Here is a 26,988-nt window from a genome sequence, read left to right as displayed (position 1 = left end):
TCTCTGGAGATGGATAGCCCCGTAAAGGACACTCAGAACCTAATTTAACTGCTCTAAATCATTGGAGGAAAATTTGTATTAACTATGTATGGTAAAGGTAATGTGCTTCCTAATTCCAGTACCTTAGTTAACAGCTAAAGTAAAGTAGCATGACTACACCAGAATATTCCAGATGAGTTTTTACTGGGGTTCTACTTCACTACTTCCTGATTTCTCCTGGAAATACTGATATCCTAAATATACTAGAGTCACAATGGCATTTTTTCTCAGTTCCGGCCACTTGAACTCATCCTGCCTGATCAGGTAGATGCATTCAGGTCTTTCCTTTCTCTTGTTTGTGAATCCTCAGCTTCAAACAAGTTTTTATTAGTCTCTGAGTGCATGACTTGATCTCTACTTCTAGAATGAATTTCCCGTTTGTTACTTCAGTCTTCAGTCTTACCCACTTCTTATGTGACATCTTGTCTCTTCTCTATTTCTCAATGTCTTTGTGCTGTCTCTCCTATTTTTGTATTTTATCAGCATATTTTTTTTGCCTGTTTTTACCGTTTCTCAGATACGGACTGGAGAAGAAATGCTACTAGTACTATCACGCCCAATTATTCCTAGAGTTTATATCCAGTTTTATTCTTCACCAAACCTATTATGCCAGCAAAAGGCCATAGTCCTTACGCTTGCCTTTGGTAAGGGTATGTGATATAGAACGGAAAACAGAAGATTACTTTAGATTGTTTCTTAGTTCTTCTTTCCCAGACTGTTTTGTGTTGCAGTCTCTCTTGAGACTTTGTCTGCCTGGTTCTTCTTTTCTTGAGCCCTAGCCCCTGCTTTCCCAGGATTTACTTCCTTTCTTTTCTTCCTTGCTATATAACTTTGTCTTTTGTTGCTTCTTAGGAGAACACAAGCTGTTTCCCTGCTTTGTTTGGGATTTTATTTTTCTCTGACTTTGTGATCGGTTTTTATCTCTCAAGTAATTTTCTCTGTTTATTGTCTTGTATTGAAAGTCCCCTGATTCAGCAGATGTCTGCAGATGAGATGGTGCCTGTGTAGTTAGTCTTGTCTTTGTCTCCATCACATCTGCAAGCCCATATCTGGTTTACTATCGTCTCCTGCTGTATTTTGATCTCAGTGGAGCCTATGAACTTCAGTGTGTTCACATGAAAGAGCAGCTTTATCAGGTACCTGCTCCAAGTTGACATATGTCCTGCAGGATCTGCATCCAGTTAACCTCTTTGTATTGTGCTGCCTTAGCAGTCTTTATTGTTTTCTTTGTCCCTAAATCCCAAGAAATGATGTCATTTTCTTTAAAGGCTGGCTCCATATTTCTTGTTCTGACAGGTAGACTTCTAGGAAAAAGTATTACAACATTTATGTAAAATTTCACTGTGTGAAATGATTTGCAGCTGAAGAGTTTACCTTCTCAAAAGAAGGTAGAAAACAATCTCACATTAATTGAATAAGATGTCTGTGGAATTTTAAACAAGAATATAATATTTGAGAAAATGTCAGCTTTTGCTTTATGCAACATGCAGTAGCTGAATGTGGAATACATTATTATTAGCTTTGCATTTTCAATTTTCTGTCTTATGCAAAGTAGATTTGAATGTGCATGCACTGTGCACACTCTTCATTCTTTCTGACTTGCAGCCATTTTCTTACTCATTTTATTCCTTTCTTCTTCCATATAAACCTCAAAAAACCTCACATTTCTTCTTATACCCATCTCCACCAACATCTACTTTCCTTCAACCTGTTGGGTCTTTTAATATACATTGTGTTTTCTCTACATTGATTTCTTCTGCTCTTTCCTCTGAGTGAACCTTTTCTAATTTTGTTTCCAATTGTTTACTCTTCTGGAAGTGATGATTAAAACTCATACAAGTCCAAAATTATCTTGTTACTTTTGGTCGTGAGGATACTGGGAAATAGAGAGCATGTTTGCAGAATATTTTAACCACTGGATGTCTTAGCAGAAACATATAGTGGTTTTAATGAGAGCACCGCAACTGCATCTTGAAGTCAGGCACCGGTTCAGTGGTTTAGGTAAGTAGTAAGGGTAGGGTAAGTACTGCTGCTCTTTAAGCAATTGTGTGAAGCTTGCCTGTGTTACCATAAAGGATTTTTGATGTGACATTTAAAGGACTGCTGAACAAACTCGTATCTAAAGAAGCACTGTAATGTAGCTTCTTAATGTGCTGCCTCTGTTTCCTGGTGATTGAGGGTGGTAATAACAGTGATTTATGACACTGCTCTTCTGAAAACCAGCTGAGCCCCAGGACTGCCAAATTAGATGAAGGTGCAAAGAGAAGCTCTCAAAATGAGGAGCAGTGGTCAGGACCTCCCTCTGTGCAAGTTGGAACATAGCTTGAGGGCTTCTGACTACTCAGAAACTTTCCTACATCTCTTTCTCAGGAAGCTAACTCTGAAGGACAATGCTGCCAACTCCTGCAGTCTATTTATGACTATTTGATGTCTTATTTAAAGCCCAGTTCTACCAGCATGTGATAGTGTGAGAATTTCAGCTTCCACTAAAAGAAAAAGGAAGATTCTAGCCATCAAAATGCAGGGAGAAGCAGGCAAGTGGCATCCAAATGCATCCTACTGGCTCAGTAAATGAAAGAGGTTGAGGAGAGGGAGCATGCTTTGCTGAATGTTAGATGAACATCTGCATGAGTAATTTTGGTGTAATTGCTTTTGCCTTGGGATAAGCTCATATTGGCTTCAAATAATGGGACTGAAAAGACACCAGTTTCAAATTTTGTTTATAATTATGGGAATAGGGTGTGAATGGGACAATAAGACGGGCATCCCTATTTTTATGTTTTGAAGAAGGAATAGTTTTGAAAACTTGTGGAGAATTTTCAAGGAAGTGCATTTCAGTGGAAAATGCAGTATCTGCAGAATCAAAATTCTCTTCAGGACATAAAATTCTCATAAAGTAAAAGTAAATTAAATTTGTAAAAGTAAATTAAATTTCTGTTCCAGAGACATTTGCTATATACTCCTTACACAGTTTGAGTTGCTCATTATAAATGGCCTGTCAAAATGGACTCTCTTTTCCTTCTCACAGGAGAGGCCCCCTCTCTGACATTTTGCTAAGACTGCATGCAGAAAAATGAAATAAGTGAAGTCTGTGAAGAAACCTGCATAGCAGGTTTTTCTGATGGAACTGAAAAATAGTCGGGGAGAACATCTTAATATGTCCCCTAAATAGTGATAAAGGATTGGGTAAAACTTGAAGACGTTAAATGTAAAGCAAAGGGAAGATATTTTTGTGTGTAGTTAGCATATAGAATTCACTGAAATGATGGGCGCTTTGGCAAGCAGTGCAGTAGGATAAACAAGAGCAATGGATGATTTTGCAACTGTTTCTAATATTTGAAGTTACTGCAGCCATGGCAAAGCAAAGATAATCGAGGTTGTATTTTGTGGTGTAAGGGCATTGCCTTGCTAAGAGTCAGAGAATATCAGTTCACGTGAGCTGCTCGCAGTGTAGCTGCACTGTCTCCCTCAGCGCTTACCCCAAGGAAGCTCAGGTACCCTGCGAGGTGTGCTGCAGTGTTGGTGCTGTGAAGGCACCCTCTTCATCTCCTGTATGGGAATGCCGTGCCGATGGGAAAACAGCAGATTGCTTGTTTTCCAGGATGGCTGCACTCAATCAAGCTAGGATAAACTGGGGGGGGGGACACCTATCTGAGTGTAGCTATTTTGCAGTGATTCTCTGCAAAAGACATAGACCAACAGGGTGATAAAGTGTCTCTGTTGACTAGAGGACGATGCAATTGCAAGTGGTAAAATTTTGCAGAGGAAAGCAGGTTAATTATCACCTTCTGATGGGAACTGTGGCACACAGCACTTCTTCGATGCTAGGGGAGGTAGAATAGCAGGGTGTGACGTGGAGGTTTATGCGTGCGGATTGTAGGAATGACTGGGCATAGGGAGAAAATGGAAAGTAAGATTAATAGATTTGTTATTTTGAATGAGTAATAGGAAAACCCCATGGAGGGATGATCACAGTGTGTGTAGACTGCTCAGAGGGCAGAAACTCTACCTCTCTGTGTGCTTGGGGTTTGGGACAAGAGACAATGATATACAGCTGAGTGCAGCTAAATTGCGAGTTGTTCTTGCTCACCCCTTCAAAAGGAAACATATCAAGTAATTTCTGTCAGTAGAAAAAAGACTACATTTGTCAAATAAACTAGCTATTATATTACCTTCTGAGAGATTCATGCTATTGGTTATGCAGAATGTAGCCAAATGAGTATCTTAAATAAAATGGAGGTCTCCATTTGAAATCATATAAGGATTTTGTGAAATGTATCATTTGTCTTGCTCAGCTTGTTGGCAGTAAAGGACCGAATTGGAGGTTAAGGAGTGAATGAATCAATATTAACTCTTGTCTTTTTCGTCAGATGTCCCGTCAGGCCAGAGTAAAGGCACATTGATAGGCAGCATGGGAGAGACACTGTCATACCACTGCAGAGCCTGAGAAACAAAAAATTGCGGTCTCCAGTTCTGTTAAGTCAGCTTCTTTCACAAGTTTTACAATTGTTTTAGTATTATTTTATATCTAAAGTTTAAATGAAATTTGTGTTAAGTGTGGTTTTATCATCTGGAAAGCCCTGAGGGCTATGAAGTTCTTGTGTCATCAAAATGCTTTATTGATAAATGCTTGTGCTCCTGAAGGCTGTGTGATAGAAAGCAATGAAACACTCTTTTGATAGCATTTTCAGTGTTCATTGCAGTCAGCCACAGTCAAAAATCTGCTGCGATACCTTGCCTGTTCCTGCTTTTAGCTAGACCACAGTCTGCCTTTAACAAGGCTGAAGGGTAAAATGTTGGAAGTCTTGAAGTCCTATATCGTGTAGAGGTTGAGACTGATCAGAACAATTTTAGTGTATTGAAAAACATTTTAAAAATGTTAGGGATATTTTTTGCAGCTTTATGATGTGTTGTAAGATCTCCCAGAACAGGCATTGTTGTCCTTGTCTTTTGTTCTGTTTTGTTTGTTTTTGGTTTTTAATCTCGGGCATGTCAGATGTATCAAATAGCTTCCATTTTTTTAATCAAAGTAAATTAAGAAAGGTAGAGAACAGGAGGCGCTTTTATTCCCTTTAGTTTCTCTTTAAAGGGAGAAAGGAACCTTCTGAGGCTTTTAGTATATCACATTAAGCTTAAAACTAATACAAAACTGTTTTCCACTCTGCAGGTATGCGATAGAGAAGCTACCTCCCCCAGACTCTGGCACGGGGTTTTTCCCCGAGTTTCCTACTTGCAGGGAGAATCTAAGAAAAATGGGGGCTGTAGGAGAAGGTGAGCTTCTGTCTCTTTATTCTCTTGCGTGGTAGCAGAAGTGAAGGCAGAGCCCCACTGAGACCCCAGGACTTCACAGCTGCATGGGTGCGACTGCTGGCGCTGACAGGGAGTACCCAGATGGTGCAGAGAAATATGACCGTGGGTGGCTAGGGGCCTTGTAGGTTGCTCTGTTATTTCTGCTTCTTTACCAGAAATGTCTTCAGCTTATAGCATGATTATTAGCTGAGTACTATACTATATATCTGTGTGTGTGTGTGTATGTATATATACACACACCTCCTGCTAGCTAGTATTTTCCTATAGCTTCTTCCCTAGTACCCTGATGCCTAAAATACTCCTGTTCCTTTGTTTCAGCCATTCAACTCTCCACTTGCTTTTGTGCGCATCGCACAGAAGCTGTCATTTTGCAGCTCTCTTTCAAATCCTCTCCCTCTTCAGCCTTCTTTCTTGCAACTTTGCTTCCCTATCTCCTCCTAAAGCTTCTTTTCACCTCTCTTCATGCATGCAGCTCGTCTGCAAAGCCACTAAAGTCACTCCGATCCATCTGTGACCAGGTCCCTTTCAACCTTGATCCATTACAGTCCAATCTGTTACCCTGCGTATCTGCTCCTCAAGGTAACCAGAGCCCACTGGCGCACCCGCGGATCCTCCTCATCTGTTTTAATCTTTCTTCCTCTGCCTCTAAGGAGAGGTGCTTGCATGGCTGTTTTTTCTCCCCAGCTTTGCAGGAAGGCTTAGGATGCAGTTTCACATTGCAGCTAAGCCAAGCTAGTAATGAGCTGCTGCTGAAAGGGGTGATGTTGCTCTGCTTCCTTCATGTTCCCCTCTGCACCCCTCTCTCCTGAGATGCTGACTGATCTGATTAGAGCTTTTTTCTTTTCCTTTTTTTTTCTTCCCCCAGATGAGTTTTCCATACTTGATTTATGCTATAGTTGCACGATAGCTGTGCCTGATGCAAAGAAGTGGTGGGAATGCTCAGGGCTGGAAGAGAGGTGGGGGAGCAAGTTTGCCCTTTTTTGGCAAAACACATACCAGCTCACATACCAGCTTTGCTGCAGCGTGAAGCCGCTCTCTTAAAGCAAAAATTAGGAAAATAAAAGGCTGGCTACAGATTTTCGCTAGGAGAAAAGCTCATCTGTTCCTTAGGCTTGGTGGCTGCAATGGAAAGAAAGTAGCAAGTGCTGCCGGCAACCTTGATGACTGTGGGAGTGAGTGGAAAGGAGGAGGGTTACCTTCCTTTCACTGCTGCCTATCCCAAAGCAGACAAAAACAACTTGGATGCTTTTTGTGATTCCGGTAACTTTACTTTTTTACTTTAAGGTGAAGTAAAAAAGGCTGAGAAAAATGGTGCCATTTGAGTCCATTGCAGGTTACTGAAATATTAGCCTAAACTGAAAGTGAAGGCTATGCAGTCAGTTGCTTTTCAGAAGAGCAATGTATGTGGTTTTCATTGATATATTAGTGGTAATAATATGATTCAAGTTGAAGGTTATAAATTTTTACGTGTATTTCTATTAGTTAATGACAAATTCATTGGTATATAAAAAGGCAGTAATGCATAAGAAAGCTTCCTTGCTTTTGAGATATCTTTTTCAATGTACTTTTGAGAACCTGGCATACTTTTCCTTTGTTTGTCGCAGCTCAAGAACATCCTACCTTTTGTACAGAATCCTTCAGATTAATTAATGCATTAAGGGCCTTTTAAAAAGAAAGCTATTACATTTGTTATCAACTTTTAAAATAGAATTTAATCTACTGCCCGAATTATGGAAAATACAAATTTATACCGAATGTAAATTAAGAGCAGTGTTAAATAGCTCTTTTGTCTGTCTGTGTTTCTGTGTGGGCTCACAGGCTTTTAGCTTTAATTAAGGAGACTAATTTTATTTTCAAAGAATTATAAATTCCATGAGACAGAGCTGTAAGAGGTGTAATTACGATACATTAGTTGTTATGCTAGTTGGAAAAAAGAATTGCATAACTAATCATTTGTCACATGAAATTCCTTATGCTCACAGTTAAAATGTATTGTTTGCAGCCTTTGTGCAAATAGTATTCTCTCATTTTAAACGATCATTAGGAACAATTACTTAAATTACTTACTATTATATTCTATTATTTTCTGATATAAATGCATGACATTTGTGTATAGTATATCAATGGCAGCACTGTAGTATTAGCTGTGGGGAGAAAAGCTCCTATTTCAGCTGTGTCAGTGTGACCTGTTGTACTGTTAGAGTGTAAAATATTCATTATAGAAGTTCTCTGATTTTTACTGAAAAAGCACTATGGCCTTTGGCATTTCTGGATTAGCCAGCAAGCTGAGTGTCATGCCTTTGAAGGTCCCAATGTAACCACAACAGCCGATAAGAGTCATTTGGGCGTTACCAGCTTCCTCAGCTGGAATTACATAGCACCTTGTATATAGAAAAGCCTAACTGCATGGCTTTATCTAAGGGATCTGCCTCTTCCTTGATGACACACGCTCAGAAGATGACATCTCTGTGAAAAGGGGCAGCTTTTGTGACGGAAGCCAGGTTCTTGGAAGGGAAAAGCCCACTCATCACTCTAAATTGCTCTCAAGGTCAGCATTTGTATCGCTCAGCCTCTCTACTGAGACAGTCCTGTCTCACTCCTCAGCAGTAGCTCCCAGTTACACAAAGTTCCTGAAAATCATGACCAAATCAAACAGCAAAAAAGCCCAGGTTCTGCTCATTAAGCTGTCTCACATATTTTCATTTTCATCACTTTAAAGCTCTTTATGTTGTTCTGTTTTTGTTTATGTTGGGATGACTTTTAAGGCAGGCTAACTAATGTGGGAATGGGAATATTAGATGGGGTTTCTGATTTCTTAAACAATAAAATCTGTGCAGTGAGATTACTCTGTATTTTTTTTAAATGTGACTTAGACATAAAAATGTTCCTTGACTGACATAGCTGAAATGCTTTAGACCAAATGACAGTTCCTATTTACTGCACTGATGTCTTTTGAAAGGCTGTATATCCTAATTCAGTCTTTTAATTTTCAGAATTATAGTAATAAAATGGCACATTGCTCATTTAATGGCTAATCCAGTAAAATGGATTAAAGATAGAGCTATTTGTACTCTTATTCTGCTGCGTCTATATGAGCTATAACTTTAAATTGTTGTTTTTCTAATGCTGCCTGTCACAAAGGTATCTATACTCTTACATGCAGGCAGCATCTCTCACTGCTATCTCACCATCAGAATTTTACACAGCTGCCTGCGTAAATCAAATATAGGGAGGGAGGTAGAAAACTTTTATTTTTACAGTCATTTATGTTGTGACAGCAGAAGTGTGCTGTCATGTTATGTCAGGTGTCACGTCTGGGATGCAGTAAGATAAAATGGAAAACTGGAGAAAAATGCAAAGAAAGTAAATTCGCTTTGAAATCTTGGCTTTTCTGAAGAACTGTGTAAATGTTGGAGATTTTTACTTTTTTTGTATCACCGCAGTGCAAACTAAAGAATACAAATCAACGAAAAAAATAAATCAATATTAGCGCAATATCATCTGCAAACACAGAGTCTGAAATAGCAGGGTACAATGAGTTAGTATTTGAATGCCACCTCTGGTTTAAGATGCTGGGGCATGTGGCACTTTGTGTGACATTGAACTCCACTGTGGTGGCACCCCAGTGCTGGCAGCCTTCCACGTCAGTCTGAGGAGAGTGACTCGATTTGCACTTCAGAACAGTTTGAAGCAGGAAGGCTTTTGTCAGCTTTTGTGGCCAAATCATCATGGAAGTGCTTGGGAAGGGTCTGAATTGGCCCCAAGGGGCATAGTTGCGTAAAACTAAACCAGACAAATAGGAATGGGAGAGCTTGATTTACAGCTATTGATATCATGTTGATACTTTAGTTACCTCTAGATGCGGTGCCGTCACCCACAATCTATCAGTGTTCACTTTTTTCCCCTTCACTTTCTCTGGAACTTCCCTTCCCCCAAGAGAAAAGTGCTATTTCCACCCTGTCCTCAGCCAGATTTTAAGTCTTTGCAACTGCGGATCATTTAAACAGATGTGGACATTGCCGGTCGGACTAGGAATGGTATTTACACTGAATGCAAAACTAAACCTCTCCGTTTTCTCTGGCCAAGTTGAGATCCCAGCCTCCCCGATTTGATCTCTGTGTGCTGGCTGGCGTTAAAGATGCTAACATCAGATGCTAACATCAGATAACCACTTGGGTTAGGACAGGAGAACAGGGAAGCTATACAGTCAGAGTAATCTCAGTCAAAATACGACTTCTACTTCAGACGTGAACATTTTATCATTCCCACTTTGCCCTGGCAACAGTAGAGGTTTGCTGTCATGTAGACTGAGAAACTATTTAGAAATGATTGGGCTTTAAATTATTTTCATTTTATTTAGTCCTGCAAAAATAGTTTTAATGTGCCAAACTGAACATGTATGGGGCTGCTCAAGCCACTGCCATGGGAAAAGCTGGCTAATACTTGGATGACACAGATGAAACTCCAGCATAGAAGCATGTTAAATAGATAGGGCAGGCAGAGTCTGAGAAGGTCATGCTGCGTGAAGGCCTACTTCTGAGGTTACTGTCAGGGAGCAATCTGTGCTCTAGATAGTTTTACTAAGGAGTTAAGAGTCCTTTTGCTTGCCTACTACTTCTGTTCTGAAAATGTTTAAACGACATTGTTATTCTGGAATTACCTGTGTTAAGGAGGATATTCAGGCACCTTCACCTGCCCGCCAACGAAAAGTTCCCCAAGGGCCACAAAACAAGAAAAGCAGTGGAGTTTCCCTGAGAGGATGGAAGAGTTGACTGAGAAGATGCATGAATGTATTAAGTGGAGTTATTTTTCAAAATGTCTTTTGTGATAGATGTGAGGGAGTGCGAGCAGTAGTGCTGCAGGGTCTGGGAAGAAGGAGCAGGAATGAGGTTCTCCATGATCTCCAAGAGATTCCTGATCTGTCTCTGCGTCTGCAAGCAAGGTGTTTATAGCATTTGTGATGCATCTGCTAGGAGCTGCTCATATGACCAGCCAAATATGGGATAGGGAAGGATGCCTGCAGGTGCCAGTGGCAATTAAAGCCAACTGCAGAAAAGAGACTCAGGCCACTTAACTGGTGGCCTGTGGACCAAATCCATCTGGCCTGCCTCCATTTCCCAGGGGAGAAGAGGAAGGCTGTTTGGGCTGTGTGAATGCTGCCAAAACAGCTGCGAGCTTTCTCCTCTGCATCATCTTGCCTGGCCTGACATAGAAAGGCAAGTTGTGCCATCAGCTAGGAGGGCTAGGGGAGCTCAATAAAAGATCTGGGACAGCAACTTCTGGAGGAAAAGGGAAGTTTGTTGGCATCGTCCTTTCTCCTCTCCGTAAGTATGATGGCAGCACCAGCCTCCTGGACTCCTGAGAGCGCTGCAGGGTGCAAGGAAGAGGATCTGCAAGCGGGACGCCTGCTTCTGCGTAAGGGGCACCTGCCTGCTGCTTGTACAAGGGGGGAAGCAGCACCGGATGACTCCCCCCAGCCCTTTCCCCAGAAAGTAAGTCACAGATCTGTGAGCAGACAAAACTAGAAGCACATTAAAAAGTTGGCAGAAATGTCTTTGAGTTGCAGTGAATGTCTCAGCATTGCATTTATGGCTTTTAATCAAAATCTGGCTGATTCCTGAGAGGTTGCCTTTATTTACACTTTTCAAAATGGATATAGATTTTGGAACTGAAACCCATGTAAATATTAAACATAATTATCTTCAAGTCTCCTTTTTCAAAAAGTTATCAAGAGTAAAGTACAACTTTATAGCAAAGCAAATCAAGGCTATGGAAAATATTTTAATGATACTGGCTGAGAAAAACTTTCTTTGAAGAGCACTAAAGGAACTTTCCTATTAAATAATTGAAGATGCAAATGAATCTAATTACTAGTGCTGTAGGAAATTAGCTGAAATACCAGTGTTTCTGATATTTACTTCAGAAATCAGTTTTATTTCCATTAAAAGGCATATGCTTAGCATCCTATTTTTAAATCAAATAAAAATGGAAGAGTTTGCAGTCCCTGGGATTGGAAGCTGGAATGTGGTGCACTCGCTGCAAGCTTTAGGAGACTGACCTACAGCATCCATTAAAGCTGATAGAGCCCTGATGTTCCCTGCCTAACATCTGCCTGAGCTCACGAGGCTCTCTGCCTGTCTTCCCTCTCTGACCCACTTGTGGGCCTGTGTCGCGTAGCTCTGGGCTATTCTGCTTAATTCCCGGTTCCTGCTTGTCCCTTGTTGGGACCAGATCTTACGAAAAGCACTGCATAAGCCTTCTCTGGGGCCCAGCTCAAATAGTGAGGCAGCAGCATCCAGCTTTTATGCTCCCAGAACGATTTCTGATTTTTTTTTTTAATCCAATGGCTATTTAATATAAAATGCATAAAGAGTGACAGGAGCAAATCTTCCCTTCCGTGGGAGTGCCCTCATGGGTTATGGATTCATGCTCTTATGATCTGTCTTCCTGTAAGAAATGAATTATGCCTTCTTTTCTTGCAGACTTCCTCAGCTTCTTGGTACCGTGTGGACTGAAGTTCAAGATGAAAACTTGTATCACAAGGAGAATTATTTAAAAGGAACTCTGTGATGAAGAGTTTCTTCATGACGCAAAGGTACCCCCTATAATGCACATCAGCTTGTCTTCATCACAGAGCAGTGGTGCTGTAGTAATGTGCTGGAAAGATTGTAAGACTTTGATATGTGTGAGCTTAAATGCAAAATAAAAACTTCTGCCTGATGTTATGAAATCCTTCTGTCATGAAATCTTCTGGGAATGTGATCCAGCCTCTTTTGTCAAGTCTTGTCATGAATCTTCCAGACTGGGAGGGGGGAAGGGTTGCTCAACCTTGATCATTATCCTTTGAGAGGTTGCTTGCTGTAACAAAGGAATGGATCAAATCTAGTTTACCTGAAGGATTTTGGGATGAGAAAGTGGAAAAAATAAAGAAAGTGGAAAAATTAAAAAGAGAAATTATAGGTTGGATCTTTAAAGTCAGGGAAATGAGAAATTCTGATGGGACTGAGGAAAGTGGTTGAGAGGGGCTAAGATCCTTTCTGAAGCTAATCTGAAGGACTGAGATCCTCAGGGACTTGGAGGATACAGTGCTCAGCACTGGGCTCTCACCTATGCCCGTGTTTGCCAAGGAGACTAAGGAACTGAAAAATCCTCTCTGAAATTCATTTCTGTAGAGGCAGAGGAATACCCGGTTGTGAGCGAAAACACGTTCCTAAGTGAAGTACCTTGTGGTTTGTACTGAGGTGTGTATTTGTGAGTACTCTGCGGAGAAGCATGCTGGCAACCGAAATGATCGCACTAGTGCAGAACTAGTGTGTGCACCAGGCCTGGGTCTCTGGACAGCCCCTGTTACCTGCTTACCCTGCAAGGGATGAGGGCATAGGGAGCCCTGTGTAGAGGATTTTGTGACAGTGAGAGGTGTTCCTTTTCTCCTTGTTTATAACCGTATAAAGCCTGAAAAGCCAGACTGTGAATAGGTTTAAGACAGCCCTACCAGGGTGCGTGGGTGTCTCTGGGGTTCCGCGTGGGTGTCTACAGCCTGAGGTGTCTGTGTTGTGGTGGTCTGGGAGGTGGCTTTGCATCATCTCTGAAAGCATATTTTGTGCTATTTCATACACAAAGCATGCCTCTGCGCTCCACAATAGGGTTGGCAGGCTTACCGTTTTAAAATAAAGGATGCTTCCCATGGCCATCCTTCCTCCCCCTGAGAGAAGTAACTCTAAACCGACAGGAGAATCTGCAAGGGGCAGAGAAAAGAAGATAATTGATGGGATTTGACCTTCAAATCTATTGTCCGTATCAGAAGCCTAAAGAATGAGAAGTGAAGAATATCCCATGTACTTTTTGGAGGGGGGTTATGGCAATATGGAGTGTCTAGAAACTCAGTTGCACTGGGAGAGATCAAAACATATGATCAAAACACTCTCTCACCCTAAAATGGTTTGGTGTATGCGTGTGTCTTTGCTTGCTGTTAAGTAGAAAATTGGGTGTGTGTGTGTGTGTGTATTTTTTAATCAGTCTATCTGAATGATATTTTAAACCAACTTCTTTTTTCTTCAGGGAAAGGAAAAAAGGAACCTTTTTGCTTTAGTGAGTTATTTTCCCTTAACATAAAAAGCAGCTATATTAAGGGTAGTTTTAGTACCTGGAAACAAATGCAACTCCCAGGGCAAAAAACTGTAGCTATAAGTCCAGAACCCAGTAGTAAATGCTGGTGAGTATATCCTCTCCCTTTGCAAGGTCAGTTTATTTCTAAAGAAAGCATACCATTGGCATCCATAAGACCCACTGCTTTTTTCCTAAGGGATGAAGGTATTTGGCTGAAGGTCACAAATTGTAATCAATATTCAGATTGGCTGATAAAAAGAGTGTTAATTGGCATTAGAAAGACAGCTCGCTGACAACAGTCAATAGAGAAGAGAGAAACACTAGTAGATTTATAGCTTTGACTTTGCAAAGGTACGGGAATACCCTGTAATTTTTTTCCCCTCTTTTGGTACACCTTTTGAATGTTAATGTTCTGCTGAAGATGGTTTCAGACAGGCTGCGAGGCTACTGCTGCACTCAGTGAGGCAGAATCCATTGAAGAGTTGCTGAGGCAGAACCGAAATTACAGCCTCACTTTAAAGAAACGACAGTATTGTCAGCTAATTACTTCTAGCACACAAATAAGATTCTCATTCAACTTTGTTTTTTGTGTGAAATTCTGAGCCTTTAAAGGCAGCTTTAGAACTTGGGTGTTCCCGAGTTCCTTGGCAGTCCCTGATCCTTTATGCTTAGAAATTCAAGGAAGGTGCAGAAGAATGGAAACTAAAGATACTTGTAACTACCTGTAACTGCTGCAGTGGGAAATGGGTCAAGTTCTCTCTCGACTAGATGAAGGTATTTGTTTAACAGAAATTGTCTAATTTTACTTATTTATTGCTTAAAGTTATAACCTTTATATTGCATATGCCTGAGTAATACTGTCTATATACAGTACCTCCTGCATGGCTGGTCAGGAATAATGACATTGAGATTTAATATCTACAACAATTAAATGAATTAAGTACTGATCAGATCGTTGTATATTCCCTTTTTTCTTTCTGGAAAGTACATTACAATTCATCTTTTAGTACTGCAAGAAAAGGAGGTATAAAATACATCTCATGTCATTTTGAGCTGCAGATAGTTTTTTTTGTAAAGATTTGTGACTGTTAAGAGAACAAATTCTACCTGCTGATTCATGTGGGATCCAGCCTATAAAGATATTAAGCGCATTATTAGCTTTCAAAGCGTTAGCATTTTTGGTTATCTTATTACTATTACACACTTAAGATATTCATTGAAGAGAAGAGTTGCAATACTGATATCTGTATATCTGTAATCTCTCTTTTGGCAAGAAGAGTGCATGGAGTTTGTGTGCCTATTTCAAACCATCACACAGATTCCTGGATAGTGTAAATATATTGATGCTTTGCAGATCCATACCTTCAGATCTTCACATCTAGTATCCCATAAAGCTAGCAGATACTTCAGCAAATGCAGGGAGTAATTCAAGCTTCTATAGTAGCTTTGACCTCTTCCGTGTATATATCTTCCTTACACAACTTAGGCACAGGAATTCCAAATACTGTATGTGCCCCTCAAAGGTAAAGTTGTATTTTAAGCATTCCAGAGGGCACAAAGTAAAATTGAGGTTACATGGTATTGGAGAAACTCTATGGAAAAAAAGAGCAGATCCCTTTCTAGCACTGTTTTATTGCTGATGTTAACCCCATCAACTTGCTTTAACACTGTCAACAGCAGAATGGAGCACCAAGTGGTCTTTTCCCACACAAAGACCTGTTTTTAAAAGCTGTTGAGAAGAGGATGAGATTATGTGTCTGCAGGGAAAGGGCAATGACAGTTTGATCTCAAATTTTTGAGATGAAAAGGATGAAGTGTAGGCAAAGAGAGCATTGCTAGTATTCCCATTTAGACTGTGCAGTGACTGTTGGCAGCAACAGTGCAGGATACAGCAGAGAGGAATGTGAGGCACATTTGGATATAAGGGTAGGGCACATGTAATTTTGTTTGTTAGCCTGGTACCTTTTTGTAATGAAGTTTTGTTTATTTAAGGTAGGCTTAAAATGTCTATCACAGCAATTGAGCTGTGAGTGAACGGAAATATCTTTGCAGGACTAGTTTGTGTACAGATGTCTGAGCCTGAAGGAACTTGCCATGTATTTTTGTAGCTAAGGAAGTGACTAATCAGTGAAACTAGTATGGGTGGTATAGGAAAATCATGCACATGGGCTTGGCACAATTGTGTGCCTGCTACATTCCATGAGATATTCCATAATGGAAACCCAATTGCTCCACTAATATGGGATACCTACATATCAGGCATATATTGCTAAGCACTGGTGAAGACATAAACCCACATTCTGCTCTCCAGAGTGAATAAGAAGGGCAAAAGAAAGTCCCCAGGTGTTGATTTAGGGGGAAAAAAAAAAAAAGAAAAAAAAAGAAAAGCAGGAAAATACGCTGTTTAATCTTAGTCTTGATGCATCTATTGCGTGATTGTAATTTTTGCCACTTGAATTTTACAGAGCCAAAAGTGTAAGCAGGTACAACGGCAATTAAGTCAGGGGAGCTGTAGCTAGTTGCAGTAGCAGAAAATCTGGCCTCGTGTCTAGTCATCAGGTCAAACACACTAAACTGTTCATCCCTGTGACTCAAGGAGCTTTTTGCAGGTCACATTCCTCCTTTGAACCTGCTCATTTCAAATACTTTTCTGTATGTTTTACGTAATTTACACAGAACTATTGTAGAGCTAATGATTTGTCAAGCAATAGCAAAAACAGATGCTGACATACTATATGGTGTTTCACTCTTAATGTATTTATTTTTTATTTTAAATCCATGTACACTTGGATTGTATGTGTCACATTTTAGTTTGGATGCCTTCAATAACTTGTTGAGTTACCAGTTCCTCAGTATTTTTGAAAGATGAAGGACCAGTAATGCTAATCTGTGTGTACGTCAGACTATATTGGAATAATTTATGCTAATTGAAGATAAATTCCAGAATTTCTGTCACTTGTCACAGAGTATTACTCATGCTATATTGCAGTTACATGAACAGGATCACTGGAGAGTTTATGAACATGTAGGATGGAAGAACTGGGAAAATGGTAGAAGTGAGATTCTACTCAGCAAACTGAGAAAATGTGATTTCCTACAGTCTCCTTGACTTTGGCTGCTCACAGATGTGCAATAGTCTTTCCTTATAAGAACATATACATATGGGCATTGATACAAAATGCTATTTATGTCATATATGGTAATAAATGGGGCAACTTAAACAACAGTGAAGCTCAATTTAATTGTAAATATGCTGTTACTAGAGAAGCAGATCTTAGAATGATTCATTAGTCCTATTGCTTTCAAAACAAGAAGCTTTAAACTGTGAGTGCAAGGAAATCCTTTCAACAGAGCAAATTTTAATCAAAGTCAACTCAGAAACAAATGAAATGCTGAAAGCACAGAAAAGGTGCTTTGAACAAGTTTAACTCTTCAGAGTCCTGAAAATTTGCATCTTTCCTGTCAAAGTGTAGCTAGCACTATCAACTAATTAATTCAATGAAATTTTAACTTCAAAAACCTTAGTGGCTCCACGAGAAAGCCTGCTTTTTGGTGACATTTGACCAGGTCCTATGCTAATAGCTCAGCTACCGGTTGCAAATGGGCTCCTGAAACTATATGAAGCATATTAAGCCCCAGGATGTGCCAATGACAAACCTGTCTGTCTAATGCTATTAATAATATGCAGGTTTAGTCCTCTTTCTGTGTTTCTTTACAAATTAAGTAACTCAGATTGTAAGCACCACCCCAAGGAGATCTATAATCAAACTACCTAATGGATGAGTGCACACTGGCAAGGAGAAATGATAATAGCAACCTGATGTGGACAGAATGATGTGCAACTGTGTGCTCATTAAACAAAGCATTAGCTGCACCTGCAAGGAACCCATTACTGCAAGTAATTGAATTGGGCATCTCTGCATTCAAAGGAAGCAGGGCTAGTCCTTCAGTTGAAGGATAATCCGTTTGTTCTATCAGTTATAATTTTATCTTAGACGTTAAAAAGAAAAAAAAAAGCAGCTCAGCACCTGGAGGGACCTTGGTTACCTCAGCTTTTCCTTTTAAACATCCTTGAGGCTTTTGCACCCATACAATAACCTGGCCTAGATTTTTAAGTGATTGGAACAAGCTAAAAAGAAGCACTTTCAGGCTGTGTATTGTTATTACTAATATCTGGTTTCTACCACTTCACTTGTTATGATCTGTAGGGGTTTTTTTTGGCTGTATAGATACATATATGCTAAAATGGGGATACCTATAATGTGCTTCATGCTTATGAATTCATCTTTTGCCCCTTGGAATCTGCATTAGAGGTGGATTAGAAGCAGAAATCTCTCTGATACTGAAAAGGGCTTTTTTCGGCTACCTCTGCAGCAACTTCGCACCCTCTTCCAGTTTCCTGTCTTCTGTCAGCCTTGAGTCAGTACCACAGAGGTGGGATGGAGTCCAGGCAGACTAGAGGAACTGCTATGAGGACTGCAGAGTTTCTCAGGCAGCATAATACAGTTTAAGATTATGTTGTCATTTCTATATATTTCCCTAGTCAGGAGACAGTTTCAGCCAGAAAGAGGCAGCGGTGCCCAGCTCCAGTGGAGCTCTGCTGCCATGGCAGAAGGTGACTGGCAGAGAGCAGGGCTTGGGACTTGGGGACTCCCTTGCCCCAGTTGCCCCAGAGGTCACATGAGGTTGAAGGACTGGTTTGTTTGCTGGCTGTGTGGACATTATGAGGCCCGTGTGTGTATTTGCTTGGCTGTGCTTTCTCAATGCAGGGTAAATGAGGGCCATGGAAGCCCACACTGCTGTGGGTGAAGTGTTTCGAAAGTCAACTACTTGCTTGTGCCTTTAGCTACACCCAGTTAGTCTTTAGCTCCTGTTTTCAAGTAGCTGTGTGCTGCTTCAGTGGGGACAGTTAAACATCATCTTGTCACTTAGGATACTGTTAATGGTCTCATTTAAGTTTTAACTTGCAGGAGAAGTGGTCCGCACTGGACAAAAGATGCTGTTATGCTGGGTACACCATCTTACGGACGCACATTGCTTGCCCCCGAAAGCTTAGGATCATACAGCATAATGAGCCTCCTCACAAGGCTGTCTGGAAGCCCAAAGCCTAGAAACTAAGTTCCTTTCAGCCTTGCAATGCAGTCCTATTATTTTGCCGCATATCATCTGTAGTGTGATAATTAGCAGTCTGAATGTGAAAAGTTGCTAAGTGCAAAATAATCTGACATCTCTGCTGATTCATAAAATCAGTCGATAGTGCTCACTGGTATGAAGATCAATGTGGCTCTTCTCTGCATTATCCCACTTAGGTTCCTGTTCAGATCCTAAAGGAAAATAACAAGCTGTGTTGGCTTATCACTCAGTCACAAATTATGCATATCTTTTTTAAATCTAGTTTCTTCAAAAGCTGCAGAGAAACTGTGTACTGAGTCATACGTATGTTCTAACTTTGGAATTTAAAACCAGCATGTCAAAAGTTGATCATTCTTGACAGTCACAGATTTTCCATCTTCTGCATTTTCTCCCACAGTTTCTAACTGCATTTAGGTAATGCCTAGAAAGATGTCAGGAAAAGCTTTTCTAAAATGCTGGGATCTGTGCTGAGAGCAAGAATAATACACTGTATCTTGAAACTGCAGTTTTAGGAAAGACTGTTAAGTGTCTTCATGTTAATAACCAAAGTATGTGTATAGCTGAGAGAACATGCTTAAATAGCATTGAAATCCATGACATAATGTGCATGCTGAAGTGTTTTCTGAAATCAGACTAACAGGTTTTTTTAGAAGAGGGTATGGTTATCTTTGACTTTTGTTGTAGCATCACTGCAACAATGTTGCACTCCTGTCCCAGTTTCTATGCATTTTTCCTTTTTATAACAAGATTATTTATCATCAGAATTCACTATTTCCCTCACCAGCATCATAGAAAATCTGGCAGCCTTATGAACTGGTTGTTCCTAAAGTTTTAGCTTTCTGTGTTGGACAGTCCTCTGCACTTCTTATCAGCTGGTAGCTGAAACACTCAAAGGATTATAAATTAACATCTTTTGCATCTTCCTGTCATTTCAGCCATAAACTGAATCAGGCAATAGTAGCGGTGCAGTTCTGATATCTGTATTGCTTTAATACTTTCTCTATGTTGTTTGAAGTGTGGCTTTTAGAATAATCCTAGCGATATACCAGTATGACTGTGCTCTCTTAATCCACTTATACTAACTCTTTTTACTGACGCACACTTATAAATCATTACTGACCCCAGTCCAGTGACAAATCATTTATAATTACTTGAAAGTTTTGCTTGTGCATGCTTTATTCTGTTCTTCTGTTCCTTCCCCTCACCCCTTACCATTAATGAAATATGATCGGTTGAGACCCCATTGTGTTCAATGCAGGATAAAGCCTGTATGTAGCCATTACCCCCCACATGGATTTCATAAATCGGGAGAGATTAGGCTTGGTCAGTAGTTGGGGATGATTTGTAGGAGATGAAGTATGGCAGGCAGTGCCATGGCAATGGCAGTTCTGTTTCAGCCAGGTTTGAACGCTTTCTTTTCCTGAGCAGACTTTTGCAGGTGATTTCAATGGCATCAATGACCAGATCTAAACTGTGGCATCCAGCAGTGCTTTCTTCCCAAGAAGGAAAATCCGATGTGTAAGGAAGGAGGGAGTAATGGTAGTAATTAGTACTTATTTCAGGGTGCCTTCCTAAAAATTTTTCCTCTCATTTCAAACACACATTATTTATGTCTTTCCTTTGTAAATGCTGCAGTGTTATGGGCACTGAATGGTGTCCGTCTTCCCACTTGGAGATGCATGCATTTCGTTGGCCTACAGCAGATCCTGGTTCATCCCACTTCAAAACAGTTTTGGTCATCATGGATAAAACTGTAATCACATTCCGTTTTTCACCCCGCTTCTCAAACCAGTATCTCAGCTGCAGTTCTTCTGTCATGCCAAAAAGCACACAGTTTGCTTCACACCTGCCATTTCTGTAGTTTATCAGTTGGAACAGTGTGATTAAAACCTTCATTTTCCTCTTTGCAGAAAAGAAATGTTCTACTCTAACCCAAATGATACAGTAGCCCCCTGCTCAGGGTCCAGGTACATTTGGTACCAGTGGCTGGTCTCCATATTGCCAGCAGAACCGTTTGGGATTTCTAACGGATCTCTAGTATGTGACAGAGAGGCAAGCAGAACTGCTGTCAAGTTCTTTTCCATCTCATTTTTCTCCATTAAAAGGAAGTTGTACAGAAATAACCAAAGAAAAGGGCCATTCACAGTTAACATCGCTTCCCCTTGCCCTACAGGTGACCAAGTGCATTTAAATGGCCTCAACTCCGACTGCAGCAAACTGATGATGAAAAGGAGGAGACTGTGGGATTATTCCTTTCAGCTTTCCTGGATGATGGAGGGAGAGATATTTGCTGCCACTTTGGTGCCACCCGGGAGCATGCCACCAGATTCTAGCATGACTCTGGAACAGAAAACCACCTTTGTCTTTGTGATTTTGTTATTTGTTTTCTTGGGAATCCTCATTGTTCGCTGCTTCCGAATTCTCCTCGACCCCTACCGGAGTATGCCGACCTCAACCTGGGCTGATGGACTTGATGGACTGGAGAAAGGCCAGTTTGATTATGCTCTTGCTTAGAGACTGAGAATTATGGAGGCTTATTTAGCACACCGATAATGAAAGAAAAATCCTGGAATGTCTCTCCCTTTTTGTTTTGTGTTTTTTTTTTCCAGATATTATAAGAGTTGCAACATATAAACAAACACACCACTGATTTGATTTTTTTTAAATTAAATGCCAAAGCAAGTTAAATTTTTGAAAGTAGATTAGTGAATTTCCTCATGGGGGAAAAAAAAGACAGAGCTTGCATTAGCAGAATTTTGCTTCAAAATGCATTGGAACGATACACAGCATGTGTGATATCTTATAACTCAATATTTGATTTGCAGATACTAGAGCAAGCCTTTTCTAGGGTAGCCTTTTTATCATTAAACAAAAGTCTGTGGAGAAAGGTCTCTTATAAATAAGGTAAGAATATGATTTTATGATCTGTATGTGGTAAACTTTTCAAGCCCCACAAGACTCTCTTTTTGTGCTACTTCCCATGCTTTGAAGACAGATAAGGAAGTGTCCCATACTATAAGATGAGGCTTAGAGCTCTAGAAAACCTCAGGAGAAAAAGTTCCTTCGTTTTCTCCCATGCATTCAAGAAGATGCTCTTTCTCAGCATTAAACAGTGAATAAGCTGCTTATTAGTGACAAACCACTGCCTGTAATCTTGATTGTGAATAAAATATGTAATGATTTTGGCCTATCTTTGTCTTTTTGTACCAAAACTGATTTCCACTAATGGATAGGTTATTGCACTGTTCTTAAAAGAGCTTATGCAAGCAAATTTCAGTCTATATGTATTTTAAAGTGCGTATTTCAAGCATTAACTCAGCCTGTTTGTCTGGTGTGTAAGTCGCATTTCATTGTTTTTGCTTCTCAATTGGGTGATTGAAATATCAGTGCTAAGAATCAATGAATAACCACCCAGCTTTACACACAAATATCTGAATGAATTTGTGCAATGCCAAACCATTCCTACAAGTCAATGTAAACAAAAACCGATGTGCATGATTGATAAAGATTTAAAAGATTGCATAAAATGTAGAGAACAACTAAGAGTCCAAATGGATGTTTGTAAGCATTTTTTCAGTGGTACTGAAATACCATTGTGGTAACAACATTTGATAAACTGCCAGGTGGGTAAAGGCCAGACTCCTGAACAGCCAGAAATCTTGAAAAGTGTCCTACTGCTAGCCAGCTTGTTAAACGTTTCATGGCATGGGAAAGGGAAGGAGCACACTGCCTGTTTTAAGACAAGGCTTTAGATTTAGCTATCTTTACACTACAATAACGACAGGCAGCTGGGAAGTTCTCCCTTTGTGCTTTGGCTTGCAGCCCCTAAATGGAGGAGCCAAGCCAGTGCCGTAGCTGGTACAGCTGGAGCGGAGCTGACTCACCCAGGCTGAGCCTCTGACTCTGGCCATGGCGCACACAGCTATTGATTTCCCCTTTGCTCAAAGGTTGCAGCTATTTGCAGCAGCGGCAGCAGAACGAGGGGTGGCTCTGCACATCGACTAGCATGCGTCATGGGATGGCGACTAGAGCAAGCTCGGCTTCACCATGAGTTCAAAGAAAGAAGCAGGGCTATGATCGGCAGCGGCTGATGTACGAGCACAGCTTTGCTTCTCTCCGTTGCAAGGGCGGCAGTTTTTAGAGATGGAACAGGCAGAAGGGGATGGTGACACAACTAAGTTTGCCAAAAGTCACGACAGACCGGCTTTAGCTACTTGTTTGTCGGTACCAGGGTACCTAGATTAAAGCAAACCCAAGCTTTTGGATTGTTTCCCAAAGGCAGCAATGGTGCTGAATGCAAGAAATGTTCCTGTTGTTGAGTCAGTGCTGCCTCAAGTAATGTGTTCTCAATATTTATGAAGTGGCAGCAGCATGTTTCTCCCTCAGGCCTATGATCTCTCTCTGTCAGGGTCTGCTGATTTGCTACGAAAGTGGATTGAAGACACTACAAATTTGTTTCCTTTTAAAAGAAAAACACTTTTCTTTGTAATTACACTTAAAGAGGGAGGTGATGTCCCTGATCGAGGAATAGAGTGTTCACATGATGTAATATGGTTCCTGTGTGGGGCTGGGAAGGTCCTCCTTGAGGGCTACTCTGGAGACTTTGCCGGCCAGCCTCTCTGTTATGTTCGGCAGCAGTCCAAGGAGATATTTTTGTAAACTGCTGGGATAAGCCTACTAAGGACAATTTAATGCTGTTGGGCAGTCACACTAACTCATCCCATCTTTGCATATTGCAAAATTACTTTTAGGTGACTATCCCAAAGACAGAAATTCATATGCATTCCCCTAGCATAGCAAAGAAATTTGCCTTAACGTCTAACAAAAGTCTGATAAAGACATGCTGGCAGTTCAGCTGTGGGTTAGGTTACTTTCCCTTTGTCCAGAGAAAGCAGGCCAGGCTTTGGATGGAAAGAGCGCTACTCCAGCCCGCGAAGCAGCCCCTGCATATTGCTGTGCCTCCTAAGAGGAGGTGTTCGCTATGGAATGACCTGAAATCTTAATAAGACTGGAAAGAAAGGATCTGTGCGCTAATGCAGTTGTGCTCAGGCAGCTCTGCAGCGCTGCATCATGCTGGTGTAGGCTTTTCTTTATTACATTGGTCTCTGAAGAAAATCCCATGCAATCTTTAAAAACGCTTCTAAATTCCGATATTCCTGGATATAGGCTAAGCAAATACACTTTTGCATAATGTAGAGAAAGAAGGAATTGTGTATTTTTTCTTTATAAATGCCACATTTATGTTAGTTTGTTTGAGAGTCTAACTGCAAGGAGTTCAAGTCAGGAGGCTACTGGGGGGCAGAGAAAGCTAAATAATGACAGAGAGAATACTCTTTAGTGGTAGGCAGCAGGGAGGGAATCTTTCACTGCAACCAGGATCTCAAGACTCAATACATCTCAGTCATGACCATCGAATTAAACTCCCGGCCTAGAAAGGGGAGCTGAGATGGGAGCCTGCGCTCAGCGATGTGCAGGGTGTATGCGTGCAAGAGCAGCCCCAATGCTGTTTCTCCACTGCAGTTGGGTTTGGGTGTAACTCGTGCAGATGTGAGTTTGTTTAAACTAGCTCGGGTGTCAGGAGTGATATAGTCAGACATTCACAGCTCTGTGCAACCTGCAAGAGCCACGTGGTGGTTGCTGCTGCATGCAAATTCCTGTACTGGACCTGCACTGGTATGTGTCTGCTATTGCCACACAGGTCCAGAGCTCGCTCTTTCAAAGGTAGGTCTATTTGGGATCCACAAGCACAGCTGTGTTAATAGAAAGGGAGAAAAGAGAAACCCCAGCAACCGACTGATGTAGTCTGCAGCAGGGCAAGCTTCCTCTCCCTCACCAGAGACAGTGTTTACAGAACTGAATGGACTTGTTCAAGTTTGCAAGAAGGTATTCTGGTGTAAATAAGAGGAAATATGAATATTAACTTGTCTTATTTTTACCCTTTGTTCTGCCTGCTATGTACTCTGAGCAAATGCTTGATTTTGAAGAAGCTGTCTGCAAGTCATTTTAGTCAGCTTTTGCCACACATGCCCCTAGAAGAAGGCTTGTAGGTCCCAAGTAGAGCTGGGCCTGTGGGCCTGATGGGATTGGTACACAGGGATTTAGCAGGTTGGAGATCTGTGCAGAGGTACCAGAGCCACACATGTGAGCTGTGGTTTCACAGGGCACCTTCAAGAGGCCTAACTCAGGAGTTACAATCTCTATTTTGATCCATAGACTATTTGGCAGGAATTTCACTCAGTAAGTTTGGTGCAAAGATCAACAAACTTGCCCGTGTCAGTGACCACTGTGAAGCAGTCCACAGGCTCTCCAGGGCTACAGGCAAGAAGCCAAAACCCATTCATCTATAGCATGACTGGGTCTGTGGCCATGACCAGTATTTATTCCAACACAAAATCTCATTTTGGTCACCCTGGTTTATTGAAATATGCTGAGTCTGTAAATCACAGCAAGTGTCTATTGATGCTGATGCAGTTAGCATGAAAATAAAGCCAGTTGTTTTCCACATTTTACATCCTATTCTCCATGCTTCTGGAGCTCTACAGCACTTCAGAACTGATTTTTTTGCAGCAAAATTTTTGGTTTTTTAATATATAAATTTGGTATAATTCCTGCAGCATTGATATGTAAGGCTGCAGTGACTCTTGGGTGAGTGTCACCATAAAAGCAGCTGACACTTTATAGGAATTCTTTTTCCCCCTTTTCACCCACTAATCCATCTCCATCATGCCTTCAGGGGTCTGCATCATTATCGTCATGACCTAGAAGAAGGAGCAGGGAGTGACAGGTTAAGGACCAATCCATAATAACCTGTGCCTGAACTAGAACACACATCCATTTTATGGATTTGATTTTCAGGAAGATTGTTAAGATTCTCCACCATCATCTGCACTGGTTTAAATTCTTGCTTTGCTTCTTAGAATTGGTATCAGGGGTTTTAAATACATAAAAAGTGATACTGAAAATTAGATAGTAACATCTAAGCAGAGAACTGCTTTATAAAAACTGAAACCACGGCAGACTTCTAGGGATTACTTAGAGCAGAGCACATTTACTAGCCCCTAGTCCAAGAGAGGAGAAAGAGTTGCACATAACGTCAAATGCCAAATCTTTGTAATTCTGTGACTGATTCTGGTGATCACGTCAGACTCCAGTGTAAATCAATGCAGACTTACAGAGCTTTAATCTTGGGATACCAGTCACGGTATTCTTGCTACAGAAAAAGCAGTACATCTGTGAAGCTTCTGTAGTCGGTGGGTCACATTCTTAAGAGCTGCTTTGCTGCTGCCTTGGCTTAATGCAACTGCCTTCCGCTGCACTGCCTTAGATTTACAGCAGCGTAGCTAGGAGTCAGGCTCCGAGCTTCTAAATACGTACAGTTGCCTCAAAGAATTGCTTGGGCTGCACTGCTGTTTAACACATGTGCAGTCAGTATTTTTTTATCAGCTAGCTTTTAGGAAGTAACATCCTTAGATGTTAAGCTTCAATAGATTCCCCAAATACCATAACATTCTCCTCATGATAACACACTTCCATAGGCTTTCTGACATGGCAGAATACAATTTTCTTTGTGATGTTTGACTGCTAGTTAAGGGAGCAGGCATTAGATTTACCATTTATAGCACAATTATTCTGTCATTTTGCTTCTGGCTAGGCATTAGCATCAGTTGAGATTTTTGTTTGCTTGGGTTTGTTTGTTTTTGATTTGTTTAAACTTTGGTCAGTTTTTGGCAAAGACTTGAAAACTATCCTGTTTCTTTAAGAAGCTTGATTTGTGGTTATTGGACCAGCTTTGCCGGTGCCCTCTAATCAATTTTGATAGATTAAAAAAAAAATTCACTTGTGTAAAATTTAATCAGCTGTTCAAAAAATCTCTCTGATATTTTGTCTTTTATGATGAATGGGAAAATGAAGAGAGTTTGATAACCAGCAAAAGTTAGCCATAAAAACATAACTGTGTAAATGCAAGATGTGCAAAATGGTATGTCTCCTCTGTTTTACTGCCTGTATTTCTTGGTGTCGGGAGACTTTGTGTTACACATTGCTATTTCTCTTAAAAATGATTGGTCACTTTTTCTCTTCCTAAATTGTCATTTCAGATCTTTCGGCCTTAGTTTCTCTGCTGCAGTTCTTTCGTCTGTTTGGGAATCCCAGCTCTGTTCCCTCTGTCTGCTTGCTGCCAAAGCTTCACTGCCCTGGGAAAGGGTCATTTCAAAGCGTAGTCATGCAAGAAGTGGTGTTGCAGCGGCCAAGGTAACAAAACATGCAGTCAAAGTATTGCAGCAGTCAGAGCTTTAAAACTGTCAAATTGTGATTTTTTTTTTATTTCTGTTCTCCCTCTCCCCATGGTTTAGGTTAGGGGCTACCTGGTCAATGATATCATTTTTAATCATTGCAGCTCCT

At 40.7% G+C, this 26,988-nt stretch overlaps 2 protein-coding genes across 15 annotated transcripts in view; both read left to right on the top strand.

Moving 5' to 3' along the window:
- Window positions 1-12,079, top strand: part of PRRC1 (proline rich coiled-coil 1) — a 65,111-nt gene extending 53,032 nt beyond the window's left edge. For 13 of the 14 annotated variants that reach the window (XM_064502304.1, XM_064502297.1, XM_064502303.1 and 10 more), the window contains 2 exons: window positions 5,207-5,310; window positions 11,832-12,079. In XM_064502304.1, coding sequence (XP_064358374.1) covers window positions 5,207-5,310; window positions 11,832-11,919 — 192 coding nt within the window. In that variant the 3' untranslated portion in view covers window positions 11,920-12,079. The remainder of the gene's footprint in view (window positions 1-5,206; window positions 5,311-11,831) is intronic. The other variant, XM_064502310.1, reaches the window with a different exon arrangement.
- A 1,874-nt stretch (window positions 12,080-13,953) lies between these two features.
- Window positions 13,954-21,687, top strand: CTXN3 (cortexin 3). The gene is made up of 2 exons (XM_064502312.1): window positions 13,954-14,229; window positions 20,762-21,687. Exons 1-2 carry the CDS (start codon window positions 14,199-14,201, stop codon window positions 21,100-21,102), a joined length of 372 nt encoding a protein of 123 aa, XP_064358382.1. The 5' UTR covers window positions 13,954-14,198; the 3' UTR covers window positions 21,103-21,687.
- Window positions 21,688-26,988: the final 5,301 nt, after the last annotated feature.

The sequence above is a fragment of the Dromaius novaehollandiae genome, chromosome Z, assembly GCF_036370855.1.
Source record: "Dromaius novaehollandiae isolate bDroNov1 chromosome Z, bDroNov1.hap1, whole genome shotgun sequence".
Classification (NCBI taxonomy): domain Eukaryota; kingdom Metazoa; phylum Chordata; class Aves; order Casuariiformes; family Dromaiidae; genus Dromaius; species Dromaius novaehollandiae.
The sequence above is the reverse complement of the archived record's forward strand: the minus strand, read 5'-3'. Positions and strand labels throughout refer to the sequence as shown.